This window comes from Schistocerca gregaria, chromosome 10 (assembly GCF_023897955.1).
Source record: "Schistocerca gregaria isolate iqSchGreg1 chromosome 10, iqSchGreg1.2, whole genome shotgun sequence".
Classification (NCBI taxonomy): Eukaryota; Metazoa; Arthropoda; class Insecta; order Orthoptera; family Acrididae; genus Schistocerca; species Schistocerca gregaria.
Window position 1 is genome coordinate 199,093,405 of NC_064929.1, and position 19,914 is coordinate 199,113,318.

Consider the following 19,914-nt stretch of genomic DNA (forward strand, 5'->3'; position numbering starts at 1 on the left):
TTGAACGGAATGGACAGTGTCTTGAGAGGAGTATATAAGATGAACATCAACAAAAGCAAAACAAGGATAATGGACGTAGTCAAATTAAATCGGGTGTTGCTGAGGGAATTAGATTAGGAAATGAGACAATTAATGTAGTAAAGGAGTTTTGCTATTTGGGGAGCAAAATAACTGATAATGGTCGAAGTAGAGAGGATATAAAATGTAGACTGGCAATGGCAAGGAAAGCGTTTCTGAAGAAGAGAAATTTGTTAACATTGAGTATAGATTTAAATGTCAGGAAGTCATTTCTGAAAGTATTTGTATGGAGTGTAGCCATGTATGGAAGTGAAACATGGGCGATAACTAGTTTGGACAAGAAGAGAATAGAAGCTTTTGAAATGTGGTGCTACAGAAGAATGCTGAAGATTAGATGGGTAGGTCACATAACTAATGAGGAGGTACTGAATAGAATTGGGGAGAAGAGGAGTTTGTGGCACAACTTGACAAAAAGAAGGGACCGGTTGGTAGGACATGTTTTGAAGCATCAAGGGATCACCAATTTAGCATTGGAGGGCAGCGTGGAGGGTAAAAATCGTAGAGGGAGACCAAGAGATCAATACACTTAGCAGATTCAGTAGGATGTAGGTTGCAGTAAGTACTGGGAGATGAAGAAGCTTGCACAGGATAGAGTAGCATGGAGAGCTGCATCAAACCAGTCTGAGTACTGAAGACCACAACAACAACAATGATCATAACACTTAGTCATCAATGATGAACATTTATGTAAATAATTTGGATGTCATTAAAAGCAAACTTCAACAGTGTAACTACATGTATTTAATAAGGTTTTCAAATTTTGTCTGGTGCAGGTACCGACAGTTACTCTTTCCTTCTCAGTAAGTCTCTGCTAACCCAGTACTCTGGGTGAGTTTTCTGTAACTCTTCCCTATTCCTAAACCTTGCCAGTCCTTTTCCTTCACACATCTTCCTTTTCCTTCAGCTCTTTTACCAGGAGAAGCCGTTGGCATTGAAAGCATGTACATTTCCATATCTTATATACTGTATGTGTGTTTTCCGGCAGCTGCTTGATAAGTAGATTTTTTATCTATCCCTATTATATTATTTAATAAACAGATTTTTATTGCTTCCTCAAAGGTATTAAATTAGTTTTTTGTTTTTAATATGTTGCAGAAGTCTGTTGTACAAGTTTATTCTTTGCATTTTAACATTGCTTTTGGTAATGATATATATATAATTGCAGGATATAGTCCCATGTTCATATATGAACTTATTGTATGGATTATAGCAATTTTGTGTAGACCGTGTTTGAAAAATATGTTCACTTGAAGTGTAAGGATTTCTCAATGTCTGCAGCATATTCTACAGATTTTTTTCACAGAGTGGTTTTTCAATAACTAGTTAATGAAAGATTAGTGATGATGAATATGGACTATATAAACTGGCAAAAACAAACTGCATCACAAAGAAGGAATTGTGCGACATAAACAAAAGTTGGTAGGTGTGTTTCTACATTTGAAAGATGACGTCTCTTCAGATTTTGTGCCAGTAGCATAAGAGTGACACTTGTAGCACCAGCAAGAGGATGACTTCAGACAAATGCTGGGATGTTTCCTTTGAAAGGGCACGGCCGATCTCCTTCCACATCCTTCCCTAATCTGAGTTTGTGCTCCATCTCTAATGACCTCGTTGTCAACAGAATGTTAAACACTAATCTTCTCCTCCTAAGAGGATGCAAATCAGGTTTGCTATAAATACATGCTGTAATTCTCATGAGCATTAGATACCTTTGAGAATGGAGGGGGTGAGCTGATGATGGTCAAGAATGCTGTGACATACCTGGTCATAAATCAGCTTGTAGTTCCTCAGTGGCATTGATTACAGTGAAAAATTGACTATAAATATGGGTGGGTAGAGCACTGTCTGCGTTCAGTAGTGTGGTTGACATACACACATTTGGTTTCACAAGTGTTACTTACATAACTTTCGGACACATCACTGAGTTAGTTATGCTCAGTCTGTGTATTAACTATGTAATCAAGTCTCATTGACCAGGTGTGGACATACTGCACCTCAGTAGTCACTGTGCAGTCTCACTCAGATGAACAATTTGCTTGCACTTAAAGTTAATCAGCAATCATTGTTAATTGTCCGTCTTTACTCCCTGTCATCTCTGAACAGACCGAGTTAAAAATTGGCTTCAGGACCAGTGCTTACATACTTTTGCAAAAATGGATACTAAAGTTTCACACTGTTAAAGATGTAATTTCAATAATTTACAATTAGAATTTTACATCTCAGTATAATTGAATAGAGCAGAAAATTGGGTTTTGTCCAAACTTTATATTACAATAAGAGTTTTGACTGGAATAAGCCTTCTTGATGACAAAAACTGCATAAATAGCGAAATAAACAATACCATACATAAAAGTATTGATTACCTGGAGACTAATTTAGTGCTGTGTTCCTACCATGTTTTGGAAAGTTGCTGCATAAACACTTTTAAGGATTTCTGTGAGTTATTTTCCTAACTTTATCAGTAATGTAGTAATTACATCTGTTTACATCTCAACAATGTGACTGGAATAGAAAATAATTGCTGTTATTTAATTGAACTGAGCTTTAGCAAAACAAGTTATTTGAAATGGTTTGAATTAGTTATGAAATTATTCTGACTAATGTAATTTTTTGCAGAGTTGGACCTGGTCTTATACTGGGAATTACAGAATGACAGCTTTATCTTATGACATTTCTCACACTAACACGAATGATAAATAATAATAATAATAATAATAATAATAATAACAATAATCACAAAATCACACATTTGCTATTCATGGATGATCTAAAACTACTGGCAGCAACAAATCAACAACTCAACCAATTACTAAAGATAACAGAAGTATTCAGCAATGATATAAATATGGCTTTTGGAACAGACAAATGTAAGAAAAATAGCATAGTCAAGGGAAAGCACACTAAACAAGATGATTACATATTGGATAACCACAGCGACTGCATAGAAGCGATGGAAAAAACAGATGCCTGTAAATATCTGGGATACAGACAAAAAATAGGAATAGATAATACAAATATTAAAGAAGAATGAAAACAAAAATATAGACAAAGACTAACAAAAAAACTGAAAACAGAATTGACAGCAAGAAACAAGACAAAAGCTATAAATAGTTACACCATACCAATCTTGACCTACTCATTTGGAGTAGTGAAATGGAGTAACACAGACCTAGAAGCACTCAATACACTTACACGATCACAATGCCACAAATATAGAATACATCACATACATTCAGCAACAGAAAGATTCACATTAAGCAGAAAGAAAGGAGGAAGGGGATTTATCGACATAAAAAACCTACATTATGTACAGGTAGACAATTTAATAAAATTCTTTATAGAACGAGCAGTAACTAGCTAATAAACAAAGCAATCACTCATATGAATACATCGGCTACACCACTGCAATTTCATAACCACTTCTACAACCCTTTAGATCACATAACATCAACAGATACGAAGAAAGTAAACTGGAAAAAGAAAACACTACATGGCAAGCACCCATATCATCTAACACAGCCACACATCGATCAAGACGCATCCAACACATGGCTAAGAAAAGGCAATATACACAGTGAGATGGAAGGATTCATGATTGCAATACAGGATCAAACAATAAACGCCAGAGATTACAGCAAGCATATTATTAAAGATCCCAATACCACAACAGATAAATGCAGACTTTGCAAACAACAAATTGAAACAGTAGATCACATCACAAGCGGGTGTACAGTACTAGCAAACACAGAATACTCCAGAAGACATGAAAATGTAGCAAAAATAATACATCAACAGCTTGCCTTACAACATAAACTTGTAAAACAACATGTTCCCACATACAAGTATGCACCACAACATGTGCTGGAGAATGATGAATAAAAATTATACTGGAACAGAACCATTATAACAGATAAAACAACACCACATAACAAGCCTGACATCATACTCTCCAATAAAAAGAAGAAATTAACACAACTAATCGAAATATCCATACCCAATACAACAAATATACAAAAGAAAACAGGAGAAAAAAATTGAAAAATACATCAAACTGGGTGAGGAAGTCAAGGACATGTGGCATCAGGATAAAGTTGACATTATACCAATTATATTATCAACTACAGGAGTCATACCACACATTATCCACCGGTATATCAACGCACTACAGCTACATCCAAACTTATTTATACAACTACAGAAATCTGTTATTATTGATACATGTTCCATTACCCGAAAGTTCCTAAATGCAATATAACATATATCGTACAGTTAGAAGGAAGTCGCGCTTGATCAAGGTCCACGTCACTTTCCATTTTTGACCAGACATAACGTCTGAGAAAAGAAAGAAATAATAATAATAATAATAATAATAATAATAATAATAAACAGATCACACAAAGGTAGACAAATCGTGGGAAACACTAGAAGAAATAGTATCCAAAATTCCATAAAACTACGTCAAAATCTTACTAGGTGATTTAAATGCGCAGCTAGGCAAAGAAAGAAAATATAGGAAAACAATAAGAAACTTCCCAACACATAAATAGACTAATGGAAATGGATGGAGGTTGGTTGAATTCTGCAGGATATTCAACCTTAAAATCATGTCAACATATTTCAAGAAGAAAACATCAAAACAAATGACATGGATATCATCCAACTCACTCATTGGTGAATTCTAAATTGACCACATAGCAATTTCCTATCCAAACCACAGAGAAATCATAAATATCCAAGTAAGAAAGGGTGCAAATGTAGACTCAGACCATGACTTAATGAGAATCAAACTCCAGTTAAAACCTCAGAGGTTCACAAAAAGGAAGACACTAATCCCAAAATTTGACACTAGCTGGATCCAACCATCTTTCACAGAAGAATTAGAGAAAAAGCCCTCCAACGATTGGAAGCAACTCAGAATCAAACTAATCGAAACTGCACAAACACTGATACCTCTGCAAAAAAGAAAAAAAAGCATCCTTGGTGGAATGAAGAATGTGAACAAGCAATCCAATCTCAATAGAAAGCATACAGTAATTGGAGCAGCAGAAAGACAGAGAAGAATTACAAAACGTTCTTGGCAGTGAGGAAAGAGACAGCCCAATTAATCAGAAAGACCAAAAGGAAATTCAAAAAGGACCAGCTACTTGAAATCGAGAAAGACTTTGAAAGAAACAACACCTAAAATTTTTACAAGAATTTCAAAACAAAACTCACAGGATATAAGTCGCATAATCTTTGCTTCAAGAAAGGAGGTGGGCAATTTGGGCTGAACACTCAAGAAAATTCAAAGAACTTGCAAGATATTTTGAAAAAATGTTGAACTACCAAGAACCAACACAGAGATTTCCGCCTCAGGAACCTGAATCCACAAACATTGCCGGTTGTAGAGGAAATCACCAAACAGATAAAATGTCTTAAAAACAATAAAGCTGCAGTTGAAGATGGAATCGTAGTGGAAATCCTCAAATCAGGAGGTGCAAATTCTATAAAAGAAATCACTGAAATCATACAAGACATTTGGCAAACAGAATGAATTCTGGATGAATGGAAGAAAGCATTAATTCATCCTCTACAAAAGAAAGGAGATAGATCAGATGTAAACAACTATACGGTAACCTCATTGATATCAGTAGTTTACAAAATTCTATCCCAGTGCCTTCTTGATAGAGCACAACAACTAGAACCAAAAATTGGAGAATATCAGGCAGGATTCAGACCAGGCAATTCATGTCCAGAGCAAATTCTGAACTTAAAACTAATCTTACGACATCAGAGAATAAGTGGCAAAGATGTAGTTTGCACATTTGTTGACTTTTAAAAAGCCTACGATTCAGTTGATCGTCAATCATTATTCCAGATATTAAAAGAACAAGGTTTAGATCTGAAAACACAAGTCAAATTTATGGGGGAATTCTGTGAACCTTTTCTGATTAAAACAGGAGTAAGATAAGGAGATGAACTCTCTCCACTACTGTTCAACTGCTTCGTTTAAAAGGTGATACATGAATGGTGCAAACTAAAATCAGTCCTCAAGATTGACCAACCAATCACTCTTGGCAGAGGAAAATTAACAGTAGATTGCTTAGCATTTGCAGACGATCTAGCCATCTTAATTCACGATGTTTCAACAGCCAGAAAACAGGTTGAACTCCTGAAAGAAACTGTGGAAAAAGTCGGCCTGCAAGTATCTTTTGAAAAGACAGAATATATGACTTGCAACAAACAAGCACCAAAATTCATGCAGACAAAATATGGCAAAATTAAAAGAGTCCCACAACTTAAATATCTCAGTGAAACGATCCAGGAAAATGGAATAGAAATGAAAACCAATGAAGTCAGATGCCAAAAAGTGGACATTGCTTATTGACTAACTCAGAATATCTACAATAAAAAATGTGTCTCCAAGCACACAAAACTATGACATTACAATACCATCATAAAAACATTTTAAGTGATGGTGCATTCACACATTTCAGTGTGGCACATGGCACGTACTCCGCCATCGACCTATCGATCTACAGCCCTAGCCTCTTACCATCTGTCAAATGGAGTGTGGTAGTGCCCACTTTTCAATCTTTGTCACTGCCACAGCGTCCCTCTTCTGGTTGCCGTTGCAGATGGGCTCTGTATAACGCTGACTGGGACTTGTTCCCCTCCATGGCCCCTATTGAGCCTCTTTCTAATGAAGCCATTGATGCGGTGGTTCACTCGCTCACCGCCAAGATGATTACTGCTGCAGAATCTGCCATTCTCCGTTCTTATGGGTCCCCTCAGCAGAAGACTGTGCCTTGGTGGTTGCTTGCGATCGCTGAGGTGATTAAAGATCGCCGGCGGGTGCTCCAGCTTCACAAGCAGCATCCATCTTTACAAAAGCTCGTCGCCTTTAAACGGCTCCGCGTGCGGGCCCGCCGCATCATTTGCCAACACAAGCGGGAGTGCTGGGAATGGTATGTCTCCACCATTGGCCTACATGGCTCTCCATCGCCTGTCATTCTCAATGGAGAGAAGTCTTCTGAAGTATGAGTGGTGTGCCACAGGGGAGTGTCGTAGGACTGTTGCTATTTACAGCATACATAAATGACCTTGTGGATGACATCGGAAGTTCACTGAAGCTTTTTGCGGATGATATTGTGGTGTATAGAGAGGTTGTAACAAAGGAAAATTGTACTGAAATGCAAGAGGATCTGCAGCGCATTGACGCATGGTGCAGGGAATGGCAATTGAATCTCAGTGTAGGCAAGTGTAATGTGCTGCGAATACATAGAAAGAAAGATTCCTTATTATTTAGCTACAATATAGCAAGTCAGCAACTGGAAGCAGTTAATTCCATAAATTATCTGGGAGTACGCATTAGGAGTGATTGAAAATGGAATGATCATATAAAGTTGATCGTCGGTAAAGCAGATGTCAGACTGAGATTCATTGGAAGAACCCTATGGAAATGCAATCTGAAAACAAAGGAAGTATGTTACAGCACGCGTGTTTACCCACTGCTTGAATACTGCTCAGCAGTGTGGGATCCGTTCCAGATAGGGTTGACAGAAGAGATATAGAAGATCCAACAGAGAGCAGTGCGCTTTGTTACAGGATCATTTAGTAATTGCAAAAGCGTTACGGAGATGATAGATAAACTCCAGTGGAAGATCCTGCAGGAGAGACGCTCAGTAGCTTGGTACGGGCTTTTGTTGAAGTTTCAAGAACATACCTTCATTGAGGAGTCAAGCAGTATATTGCTCCCTCCTACGTATATCTCGCGAAGAGACCACAAGGATAAAATCAGAGAGATTAGAACCCACACAGAGGCATACCAACAATCCTTCTTTTGACGAACAGTACAAGACTGGAATAGAAGGAAGAACCGATAGAGGTACTCAAGGTACCCTCTGCCCCACACCGACAGGTGGCTTGCGGAGTATGGATGTAGGTGTAGATGTAGATTTGATGCCTCTATGGCTATTAGACCCCTGTCGGCGTCCCTGCGCTGTCACTGAATGGAGCAGTTTGTACCGACTCCGACGTAATTGCAAACCGCTTGGCAGAGCATTTTGCTCTGAGTTCCGCTTCTGCGACTTACCCACTGGCCTTCTGCTCCATTAAAGAGCGGGTGGAACGTCGGAGCCTTTCATTTCGCACCCACCATCCTGAATCCTACAATGTTCCATTCAGTGAGTGGGAATTTCACAGTGCCCTAGCCGCTTGCCCTGATACAGCTCCTGGGCCAGATCGCATCCACTGTCAGAGACACTCAAACACCTTTCAGTGGACTGCCAGCGACACCTCCTCGATCTTTACAACGTATCTGGATCGAGGGTGAGTTTCCGTCGCAATAGCGGGAAAGCATTGTTATCCCCATTTTGAAACCTCGCAAGAACCCTTTGGCGGTGCACAGCTACTGCCCCATTAGCCTCACCAACGTTTTTTACAAGTTGCTCGAACACATGGTGAGCCGACGATTGAGATGTGTACTCGAGTCTCGGGGCCTCCTGGCTCCATCTCAGGGTAAGTTTCGTACAGCCTTTGCCCGCGGTCAGCCCCTCATCCCTGTCTTTTTCGACATGCAGAAGGCATACGATACGACATGGCGCCATCACATCCTCTCTACACTTCATGGTTGGGGTCTTCGTGGTCCACTGCCGATTTTCATACAAAATTTTCTGTCGCATCGTACCTTCCGAATGCAAGTCGCTGCCTCCCATAGTTCCTCCCAAGTTCAGGAGAACGGGGTACCACAGCGGTCAGTCTTAAGTGTCTGCCTGTTTTTAATTGCAATTAATGGGCTCACTGCGGCAGTGGGAACATCTGTCTCAGCTTCATTGTATGCTGACGACTTCTGCCTCTATTATAGCTCCATTGGCATTGCAGCTGCTGAACATCAGCTGCAGGGCGCTATCCGCAAGGTGCTGTCTTGGGCTGTAGCACATGGCTTCCAGTTATCGGCTGCCAAGACCTGCATAATGCATTTCTGCCTGCAACAAACAGTCATGACGGCGAGCCTCTTGCTGTGGTGGAGACACATCAGTTTTTGGGTGTGGTTTTTGATGCCCAGTTGACTTGGCTCCCACATATTTGGCAGCTTAAACAGATGTGTTGGTGGCATCTTAATGCTCTGTGATGCTTGAGCCACACCAGCTGGGGCACCGACCGATCTACCCTCTTACGGCTCTACCAGGCGTTAATCCAATCCCGTCTGGATTATGGGAGCCTGGCTTGTGGTTCAGCATCCCCTTCTGCGTTACGGGTGCTGGACCCAATCCTTCACAGTGGGATACGACTTGCCACTGGTGCCTTCTGGGCCAGCCCTGTGGACAGCATACTTGTTGAGGCAGGTGTCCCTCCACTGCGATTACGGCACCAACGTTTATACATGTTTGTAGCTTGCCCTGACATCCTAATTATCGTCTCCTGTTTCCTCAGTTGGTCGTCCATCTGCCAGAACGTCGGCCCCGGTCGGGTTGTCCGATCGCGGTCCACGTCTCAGAGCTTCTCTTCGGGCTTGGGGTTTTCCCTCTTCCATCTCCTTTTCCGGCCCCTCTGCATACACCCCCATGGTGTGTGCCCCGCCCTTGCCTTTGGCTCAATTGGCACAGGGCCCGAAGGACTCAGACCCTCCGGAGGCCCTCCACCGTCGCTTTCTTTCCACCCTTGCCACGTATCAGGGCTCTGGCGTTGTTTACACTGATGGTTCAATGGTTGCTGGTCGTGTCAGTTATTCTCTCACTCTAGGGGACCATTACGAGCAATATTCATTGCTGGCTGGCTGCAGTGTTTTCACTGCTGAGCTGCTCGCCATACTTCATGTCCTAGAGTATATCCGCTCCTGCTCAGGTGAGTCCTTCATTATCTGTAGCGACTCCGTGAGCGGTTTACGAGCTATCGATCAGTGTTTCCCTCATTCTCGTCTGGTGATGGCTATCCAGGAGTCCCTGCATACTCTTGCCCATTGCGGCCGCTCTGTGGTCTTTGTGTGGACCCCAGGCCATGTTGGGATCCCCGGCAATGAAAATGTTGACCGGCTGGCGAAACAGGCCACTAGTAAACCATCTCTGGACATTGGCCTCCCAGCACCTGATTTGCGAGCATTCTTATTCCGCGAAGTTGGCGAACTTTGGGACACTGAATGGCACCACCTGACCACACCAAACAAACTCCGTTCTATCAAGGAGACAGGAATTGTGGCGATCATCCCTACGAGCTACTTGCAGAGACTCAGTAGTCCTTTTTCAGCTCTGTATTGGCCACACCACCTTGACACACAGCCATTTACTGTGGCTTGAGGACCCGCCTCTATGTCGATGCAGGTTCAGCTTTGATGATGGTCCACATTTTGTTCGCCTTTCCACTTTTAAGTGTGCTCAGGCAGATGTTTGCGCTGCCTGATACGCCCCCTACCCTTTTAACTGGTGACACTGCTGTGGTAGGCTTAGTTTTGCATTTTATTCGGGCAGGGGGCTTTTATCACTCCATCTAAGTGCTTGTCTTTTTGTGTTGATTCTGGCATATGGCCTACAAGTTTAATCTGATTTTTTTTGTGTGTTTCTCAGTGGTTGGCTTTTCCTTTCTTTGTTTTGTATCTATGGTCGGCCAACCACTGTCACACTCTGTGTGATTTTAATTCCTTTTGTCTGGTCCCTGTCTAAGTCTTCCTTGTCCTGTGTCATCTGTCGTCTTTTCCATTGTTCCTTTTTATTCTGTGTAGGTGTTTGAAATTTTGGAACAAGGGGCCAATGACCGTAGCAGCCTGGTCCCTTTAATCCCCCAAACCAACCAACCTCGAAAGGGCAAAGTTCGAGTCTTGGTCTGGCACACAGCATTAATCTGCCAGGAAGTTTGATATTAGTGCACGTTCCACTGCAGCGTGAAAAGTATCATTCTGGGAGCAGAAAAGTAAATTAACAGGAGAAGTTAAATGCAAAGGAGGATCCTTTGACTGAGAGAGTGACAATATCAAATAAGTGTGACTGCAAACATATATTTAACAACAAAGTGTACAGTTAGCATAAATTGTTGTGTGGGTGCTGCATAAGAATATCTGTTTTCAGCCTGGAAGTAAAATACATCTGTTAGAGATCTTGTACATTTGCCCGAAAAAAATGGAAAAGCACAAAAGCCCCTACTTACACAAAAATGCAAAATGGAGAGTTGTTAAACCTTACACATTATTTCATTATTGCCCTGTACTTGATATGTACAAAACAACAAAATTCCCCAAAAACAATTATTTCTTTTGTCAGATAAGTTGTTGTTATTGTTATTATTGTTGGTAGTAATGTAGTTGTATAAACTTGTTGATAAGCATAACTGTTATGTAGGAGATGCTATTAATTTCACACTCTTAAAATTTTCTGAACCTAAAAATTTGTGAACACCCAGAACATATACTCGCAAGCCACTTGTGCACTGCTGTTGTAACCCATCCCGTTCCACAGAATGTTGACATGTTGCCTTGGCCTGCTTGATCACCAGATCAATCTCCAATCGAGCACATATAGGATACCATTGGACGACAACTCCACTGTCATCCTGAAGCAGCATTAACTGTCCCTGGCTTGAGCAACCAAGTGAAACAGGCAAGGAATGCCATCCCACGAACTGACTTCCAGCTCCTCTACAGCACAATGCATGCTCATTTGTATGTTTGCGTTCAACATTGTGGCATTTACAACAGTTATTAATGTACCTGCATTTCACGTTGACAGTGGCTTATCTCGTGCATACACTAACCTGTAATCGTTTCGTTACTCTGCATTATTTTTTGGTGTTGTGATTATTTATGCTGTCAGTGTTTGACTTAGTTTTTAATTTATTTCCTTCTGCTTATCATTAAGCTGTTAAGTCCATTTTGATCTGCTTTGTTCTTTACATTGAAACTGAATACAGTCTCCCGACTGTTTGTACAGCTCCAGGCCTTCCTGAAGATTCGGCTGTTTGAGATGCGAGATGACTCCGTGCGTGGTGTGCAGCTGACACAGCTCCAGAACGTGCCGATGTCTGTCCAGCTGCAGTCGTCGGAAACAGTCGAGAAGATGCTGGGCCAGGTCGCTGAAGTGCTAAGCACTGCTAATGATCCGAAGATCAGGCACCTCTGCAATATAAAGCACTCATACAGGTACTAATGTGTCATGTTGTGTTTCTAGATAGGAGGACTAAATAACTTTAAAAAATAAGGTTAAAAAGTAGGTGTACTTTTGAAAGGAGCTCTCCTAATTATTACTCATGTGTGGCCACTGATAATGTATTAACGTGCTATAGCTTGCTCTAAACATTGCATTGCATTTTCATTTAGCCAATTGTGCATCTGCATGTGCACAGGTATGTGGACCGACTGGTAGAGCAGCTGCAGCACAAGCTGAGGCTGGCAGAGAAGATGGTGGCGCAGCAGGCGGCGGCCAGGCAGAAGAAGGCGGAGGCTGCCGAGGAGGCACGGGCACTGCAGCCCAAGCTGAAGCTCATCATCGAGAAGACGAAGGAGCTGCAGAAGGAGGTGGGCTGCTCAGTGAGCAATGCGAATTGCTTTTAGCTGTTACAAAATTACATAGAACTTAGTTGATGAATTTACAAAACCTTCAAGTTTTCTCCAAGATTTGAAGTTGCATTCAGGGGTGCAACATGTAATTTTCCATTGGAATAGGCATCATGTGATATATCGAAGAGATAGGAAGTTATATGCGAAAAACATTGGTCCCTTTCATTTGAGCATACAGGGGTTGGACAAAAATATGGAAACAAAATAAAAATGACACATTACCGTGAGTAATACAGTGTTGAAAATCCATTGGCATTCAAAACAGCTTACTGTCACCTGATAATGGATAGATACAGGTCCTGTAAGATTTTCAAGGAAATCTTACACCATTCTTCCTGCAAAATAATGGCAAGATCAGTTAACTATGATGGAGATGGATAGTGATCGTGCACCCTTCTCTCAAAAGTAAACTACAAAGGCTCAACTATATTCTGTGGTGGCCAGGGGATATGTAGTGATCCATCCTTTTGCTCACAAAACCAGTTCTGGATGCTGCGAGCTGTGTGAAAAGAGGCCCTGCTTTCTTGGACCACAGCATCACCTTTGAGGAACAAACGTTTTACCACAAGACACACCCGATCAGCCAAAATGATTGCATAATCCGTGGCAGTAATGTGACCTTGCAGGGTAACTATGGGGTTGGTGGAATACCATGATGTGGGTGCCCAAATTGTCACCCAACCCCTGTCACGTTTTAGTCCCGGAACGTAAATTCAACCAGAAGTTGGAAACAGTGTGAAATAAGACTCATCTGATGGAATGACATTCATCTATTGCTTCATAGTCCAGGTTTTATGCTTTCTTACCACTTTCCTGTTACAGGCATGTGGATCACTGATGAGTGCTTTGCTGGCTAGCCCTGCGAGTCTGTCCTTGTGGACCTCCCTCAGTGTTGTTTCAGTGCTGACAGGGCTCACAAGTGTGATATTAAGTTCTGCAGTGATATTTGCAGAAGTTGTACTCTAATTTTGTGTCACAATCGTTTCAGTTGACCGTCTGTTATATTCACTTGACACACATTTTCGTTCTTGCTGTGACTTACCCGATAGTGTTTTTCTGCTTTTCCTATTCCCGGTATAAATCTTTGATACTGTGTCTCTCGCAGCACCGAGCACTTCAGCTACCTCAGTTACTGAAGTACCCACCTTAAGAGCGCCAACAATGTGCCCATGTTTGACTGGCACTTACAGCATATTGAGGACATTTCAGACGTGTTGTCTGTTGCCAAGTACAACAGCACAACCTGCAGGTTTGCCTATTATTTGCACTCATGTTCAGGCATACATTTCTCATGCTGTTTACATATTTTTGTGCAACCCCTGTAGCCTCATTCATTCTAGAGTTATGTCGGATTTTGTACAGCAGGAGGCAAATATTGGTGCTAATACATCAAGGCAACAGGAAGTGCTCTACCTTTCGTTTAGCATGTTTAAGGTGGTTGTTATCTGTGTCGCTCATTCATTTACAAGAACTTGCAGTATGAGCCCACTTATCAGTGTGAGGTTGCACCCTCTCTGACCTGGATGCAAGCACCGATTCGCTCGGGAAGGGTGTCGTAATGCTGTTGTATCCTTTTGTAAGGCAAGCTGGCTCACAGCTGTTGGAAGCACAAGTATCAGCAAACAGCTCACTGAGATGTGCAAGGTTTCTTATCTTTGGGTCCAACGAGGCTAAACTTGAAAGATAATGATAATGGTAAAGACAACGGTGGTGGTGCTATTGGTGGTAACAATGATATGATGGGTTCCATCAGACCTTTGTGAGCAAGACATAACTTGCACTTAGGTTGATGAGGTTACACATTTCAATAACTTTTTGTAATACTATTGTCTTACTCCTGGTGGTATCAGGCACTGTGTACTAACTGTAGTGACACATCAGTACATGTCTGTAGATTTCTTGTATTTGTGATTTAAAAAAAGTAACAGTTTCACAAAAGATTCATTATTACTTATGTTTCTGCAAAGTATGATATATTTAACAATCCTGGATTTTGTGTACAGCTCTTGCAGAATATACGGTACTGGCCATTAAGATTGCTACACCAAGAAGAAATGCAGATTCTAAATGGGCATTCATTGAACAAATATATTATACTAGAACTGACATATGGTTACATTTTCACGCAATTTGGGTGCATAGATCCTGAGAAATCAGTACCCAGAGCAACCACCTCTTGCCGTGATAACGGCCTTGATACGCTTGGGCATTGAGTGAAACAGTCTTGGATGGCTGTGTACAGGTACAGCTGCCCATGCTGCTTCAATACGATACCACAGTTCATCAAGAGTAGTGACTGGCGTATTGTGATGAGCCAGTTGCTCGGCCACCATTGACCAGACTTTTCAATTGGCGAGAGATCTGGAGAATGTGCTGGCCAGCGCAGCAGCCAAACATTTTCTGTATCCAGAAAGGCCCCTACAGGACCTGCAATATGCGGTCGTGCATTATCCTGCTGAAATGTAGGGTTTCACAGGGATCGAATGGAGGGTAGAGCCATGGTCGTAACACATCTGAAATGTAATGTCCACTGTTCAAAGTGCTGTCAATGCAAACAAGAGGTGACCGAGACATGTAACCAATGGCACCCCATACCATCATGCTGGGTGATACGCCAGTATGACGATGACGAACACACGCTTCCAATGTCCGTTCACCATGATGTCGCCAAATGTGGATGTGACCATCATGATGCTGTAAACAGAACCTGATTTCTTCTGAAAAAAATGGCGTTTTGCCATTTGTGCACCCTGATTCATTGAGTACACCATCGCAGGCACTCCTGTCTATGATGGAGCGTCAAGGGTTACCGAAACGCAGCCATGTGTCAGAGCTGATATTTCATACTGGCGCAAACGTCGTCGATCTGTTCGTGCAGGTGGTTGTTGTCTTGCAAACGTCCCCATCTGTTGACTCGGGGATCGAGACATGGCTACACAATCCGTTACAGCCATGCCGATAAGATGCCTGTCATCTCAACTGCTAGTGATACGAGGCCGTTGGGATCCAGTATGGCGTTCCGTTTTACCTTCCTGAACCCACCGCTTCCATATTTTGCTTAACAGTCATTGGATCTCGACCAAGCGTGCAGCAATGTCGCGATATGATAAACCGCAATCGCGCTAGGCTACAATCGACCTTTGCCAAAGTCAGAAACGTGATGGTATGCATTTCTCCTCCTTACATGTGGCATCACAACAACGTTTCACCAGGCAACACCGGTCAACTGCTGTTTGTGTATGAGAAATCGGTTGGAAACTTTCCTCATGTCAGCACATTGTAGGTGTCTGCACCGGCGCCAACCTTGTGTGAATGGTCTGAAAATCTAATCATTTGCATATCACAGCATCTTCTTTCTGTTGGTTAAATTTCACATCTGTAGTACGTCATCTTCGTGGTGTAGCAATTTTAATGGCCAGTAGTGTACATTTTTTCCCCAATCCAGCTCTGAGTCTTCCAGTTATATATCTACATACCATATTAACCTGGTTATATGACAGTGTTTTTTCCCAACCTTGTCATTTGAGAAATGCAGTGTCGTCTTACATTCACAGATTAAACTGTTGCTGCTGAGGTCAGTGTGTTTATGTAGTGTAATGGCTTAAATTGCTAACACCCTGATGCTGTGAAGAATCAAACTTCCACATATAAAACAGTTTCAGATGTCTGACCACTGTAATAGGAGTTTGTGTGTTAAATACTGGATGTTAAGCATTTAAGTGAGAAAGTGTAGAAAAGGTTGAAATTATGCCTAAAGTTATTTGGAAGTTGCTGTGTGCTGTTGTTATGAAACACTGGATGAATTCATGTGCATTATTTGCACTCTATTTTGAGCAGAGAAAAGTTATTCATACATATCTAGGTTTACGACACTGTAACTCCTGAACTATGAATCGCACAATAATATAATTGTACAGGTACATTCAGTAGCATATGTCAATGGTGTCTGCAAACCGTGTTGTGGATAGAGGAAGTACTAAAAATGTAATCAATTAAAATGTCGTGCATGATGTTGAAGTTAACTTCATGAACAGTGAAAGTCTAGTAAGTGACAAACCTTTTTTCACCCCATTTTGTGTGTGTGTGTGTGTGTGTGTGTGTGTGTGTGTGTGTTTGGAGGGGGGGGGGGGGGGGTTGTAAGCAAGAAAAAGTTTCATAAGGTTTGAAATTGCATATAAAGTTTGCTGGGACCCACTAAGTGTTCTCATTTTCAAACACTGGATGAATAAAGTGTTAGCGGGCTGACAGCTTGTTGCCTCAAGACAGAAACACGGTTCTAACTGTAATACTAGTTACACTATGTTAAACTTTGAACATAATATAATATTTCTTAATGAGCAGATTATGTCAGCATTTTAAATTTTTAAATTCAGTTCAGTTTTACGTGGAATATTGAATTGAATTTTTTTTCCTCCTGAAAGTTGTTAGATAGGCAACCTACAAAACTGTTCCGGGTCCCAGTTTGTTTCTTAGTAAGGTAGATAGTTGTCATCTTACATGTGTAGATGAAACTGTGCCAGCTGAGGTTGCGTGCAGATTTATTTTGAAGAATTTGGAAGTTTTGGAAGCAGCAAATTTCGTCGTGCTGCCAACCATACAACATGGGAATGTATACTACATTCCTTGGCTTTTTATGGACATTTACCACATTTAAACTGCAGTTTGCTTGAATCCATTTGTTTCTGAAATTAAAATGACATTAAAATTTGAAAAGTAGTCAACAATAACTTCTATTTCTGCAGGAGAAGGTAAAAGTCTCGATAGTGGCTTGTGGAGTACTTATGTGTTTCGTGCAGCAATGTTTTCAACACTCACTGTGAGAAGTGGTGGAAATGAAATGAGGTGTGTCAGCTGCTGGTTCTATGCAACCAGTGGGAGAGAGCAGTGGGCAGACAACATGTTTGGAAACAGTCGACAAAGGCATAATGTGTTATTCAAATGTCAACATAGGTGCAAAATTCGTTATGTACTCTCAAAAACCAGCTGTCTTCTCAGGTTCCAACATAATGACAACCTCAGAAAATGCATCCTATTCAAAAGGGCCAAATATTTGTGCTACCTAAGATTATAAATTTCATTGCTGCTAGTGTATAGAAATACATTGCCTCTTTTATGATTAGGTGAAACTGTCATTCGAGATAATGATGGTACTGGTGGTGGTGACGATGATTATTATTAACCATGTGCACCTTGGGGTTAAAAATAATGATACCACAGATGACTGGCTTCTATGGTAATCAAAAGAGGATGTGAAGATAAAAGTTAACATAAACCATTTCCCTTTGTTTCTTTTATTTCTCTTTTTATTATCAAAATGTATAAGATCAGTAAATATCATAAGTTTAGAACAAGTATAATGTTAGTTTTTTAGGCAGATGCTTTACATCAATAAAAGTTTGTAATTTTGATTAGTCAGAATACGTTAAAAATAAATTGTTCTCAAGAAGCCTCTTTTAAAAAAGGTGGATTGTTGTATATTCATGGCCCTCTTATAGTTTAATAAATATAGCACATACTTTGCAAACCACTGCCAAGATGCATTGCACACTTAGCATGAAACCACATGCTAGGATTTCTTCTCACTCCATTTGCATATGGAACACAAGAAGATTTATTTCTCAATTGCCTCTCTCTCTCTCTCTCTCTCTCTCTCTGTGTGTGTGTGTGTGTGTGTGTGTGTGTGTGTGTGTGTGTGTGTGTGTGTGTGTGTGCCATAATTAATCTAATTTTGTTTTAATAACTCCTATAGGAATAATACATAAGGGATGGAGGGATATTTCTAGGCTCTTCACTTAATATTTATTCTTAAAATTTTATTCTTAGACAGTCTGAGGATAATTTGCAGCTATCATTGGGAGCCAATCGAGTTTTTTCAACATGTAACGACAAACCTGTGACCATACGTGCTGTCTTTCTGTGTATACAATCTTTTGTATTAGCAGAAGAGCCAACACCGCGTTGCGAGTGGAGGCCGAAATGCATGCGTTTTAGCTCAAGCAGGCTAGCGTGAGGAGGGAAGAACTATACTGACGTGAGGTCTGGAACATGACAAGGAATAAGAATTCACAAAGCGGACATAATTAGTATGATACTTAACTTTAATCCATTAATGATGAACGTCGTTCTTGACAGTACATGAGTCACAATATTATCTGTTATAGTATCTGAATATGGCTCCTTGCTAGGTCCTAGCAAATGACGTAGCTGAAGGCTATGCTAAACTGTCAACTCTGCAATTGAGAGCGTCTGTAAACAGTGAACCATCGCTAGCAAAGTCGGCTGTACAACTGGGATGAGTGCTAGGGAGTCTCTCTAGACTAGACCTTCCGTGTCGCGTCGCTCGGTCTGCAATCACTGATAGTGGCGACACGCGGGTCTGACGTATACTAACGGACCGCAGCCAATTTAAAGGCTACCACCTAGCAAGTGTGGTGGTGTGTGGCGGTGACACCACACAATCAGTGATCCCTGTTATTCCTATTTGGTAGGGATCCAAAACACTTGAGCAGTATTGTAAGGTGGGACACACAAGCAATTTGTAAGCAGTCTGTGTCATAGACTGATTGCATTTCCGTGGTATTCTGCTAATGAGCCAAAGTCTGCCACCTGCCTTACCTAAAACTGAGCGTATGTGATTGTTTCATTTCATATCCCTACAAAGTGTCACATGCAGGTAATTTTAGGAGTTGACCAATTGTATTTGTGAACACTGATGATGTAGAATATTATTTTTTTCTGTGAAGTACACAATTTTATATTTCTGGATATTCAAAGCAAGTTGCCAATCTTTGCACTGCTTTGAAATCTTATTAATACCACCTGATTTAATATTTCTGCAGCTATTTTCAGACATTACTTTATTATGGAAAAGCAAACTGCAATTGCTAAATATGTGTGGAATTGGATGTACATCGTTATCTCCCTCTCTCTCCTCTCTCTGCCCATCTCCTCCTTCCCCCTCTATTTTCATGTCTGTTCCTCCTCCTCCTCCTCCTCCCCCTCCCACCACCTCCCCTCCAACTCCCTCCCCCTCCTCCCCACCCTCTCTTTATCCCGCAACTCCAACTCCTTATCTCTCTCCATCTCTGCCGTCCCCCTCTCTATGTCCATTTTCTTCACCCCCACACTCTGTCCTCTTCTTTCGCTCTCTTACCTTGAGCCTTGTTTATTGTTATTGCCAACAGTTTCTTGATTGGGAACTGATGTCACTTAAAATGAATTAATAAATAGGTTGCGATCATTGGTATATAGAGTATAAAAATGTAGGGCAGTCACAAACAGTCTGATAAGCTTTTAAGGCTACTGCAGGGAAG

General features: G+C 41.1%; 1 protein-coding gene across 1 annotated transcript in view; it reads left to right on the top strand.

Annotated features, from left to right (window-relative positions):
• LOC126293327 (CDK5 regulatory subunit-associated protein 3) overlaps positions 1-19,914 on the top strand; it is a 69,061-nt gene that overhangs the window by 45,790 nt on the left and 3,357 nt on the right. Inside the window, exons 8-9 of the mRNA XM_049986513.1 lie at positions 11,976-12,184; positions 12,388-12,559. Coding sequence (XP_049842470.1) covers positions 11,976-12,184; positions 12,388-12,559 — 381 coding nt within the window. The remainder of the gene's footprint in view (positions 1-11,975; positions 12,185-12,387; positions 12,560-19,914) is intronic.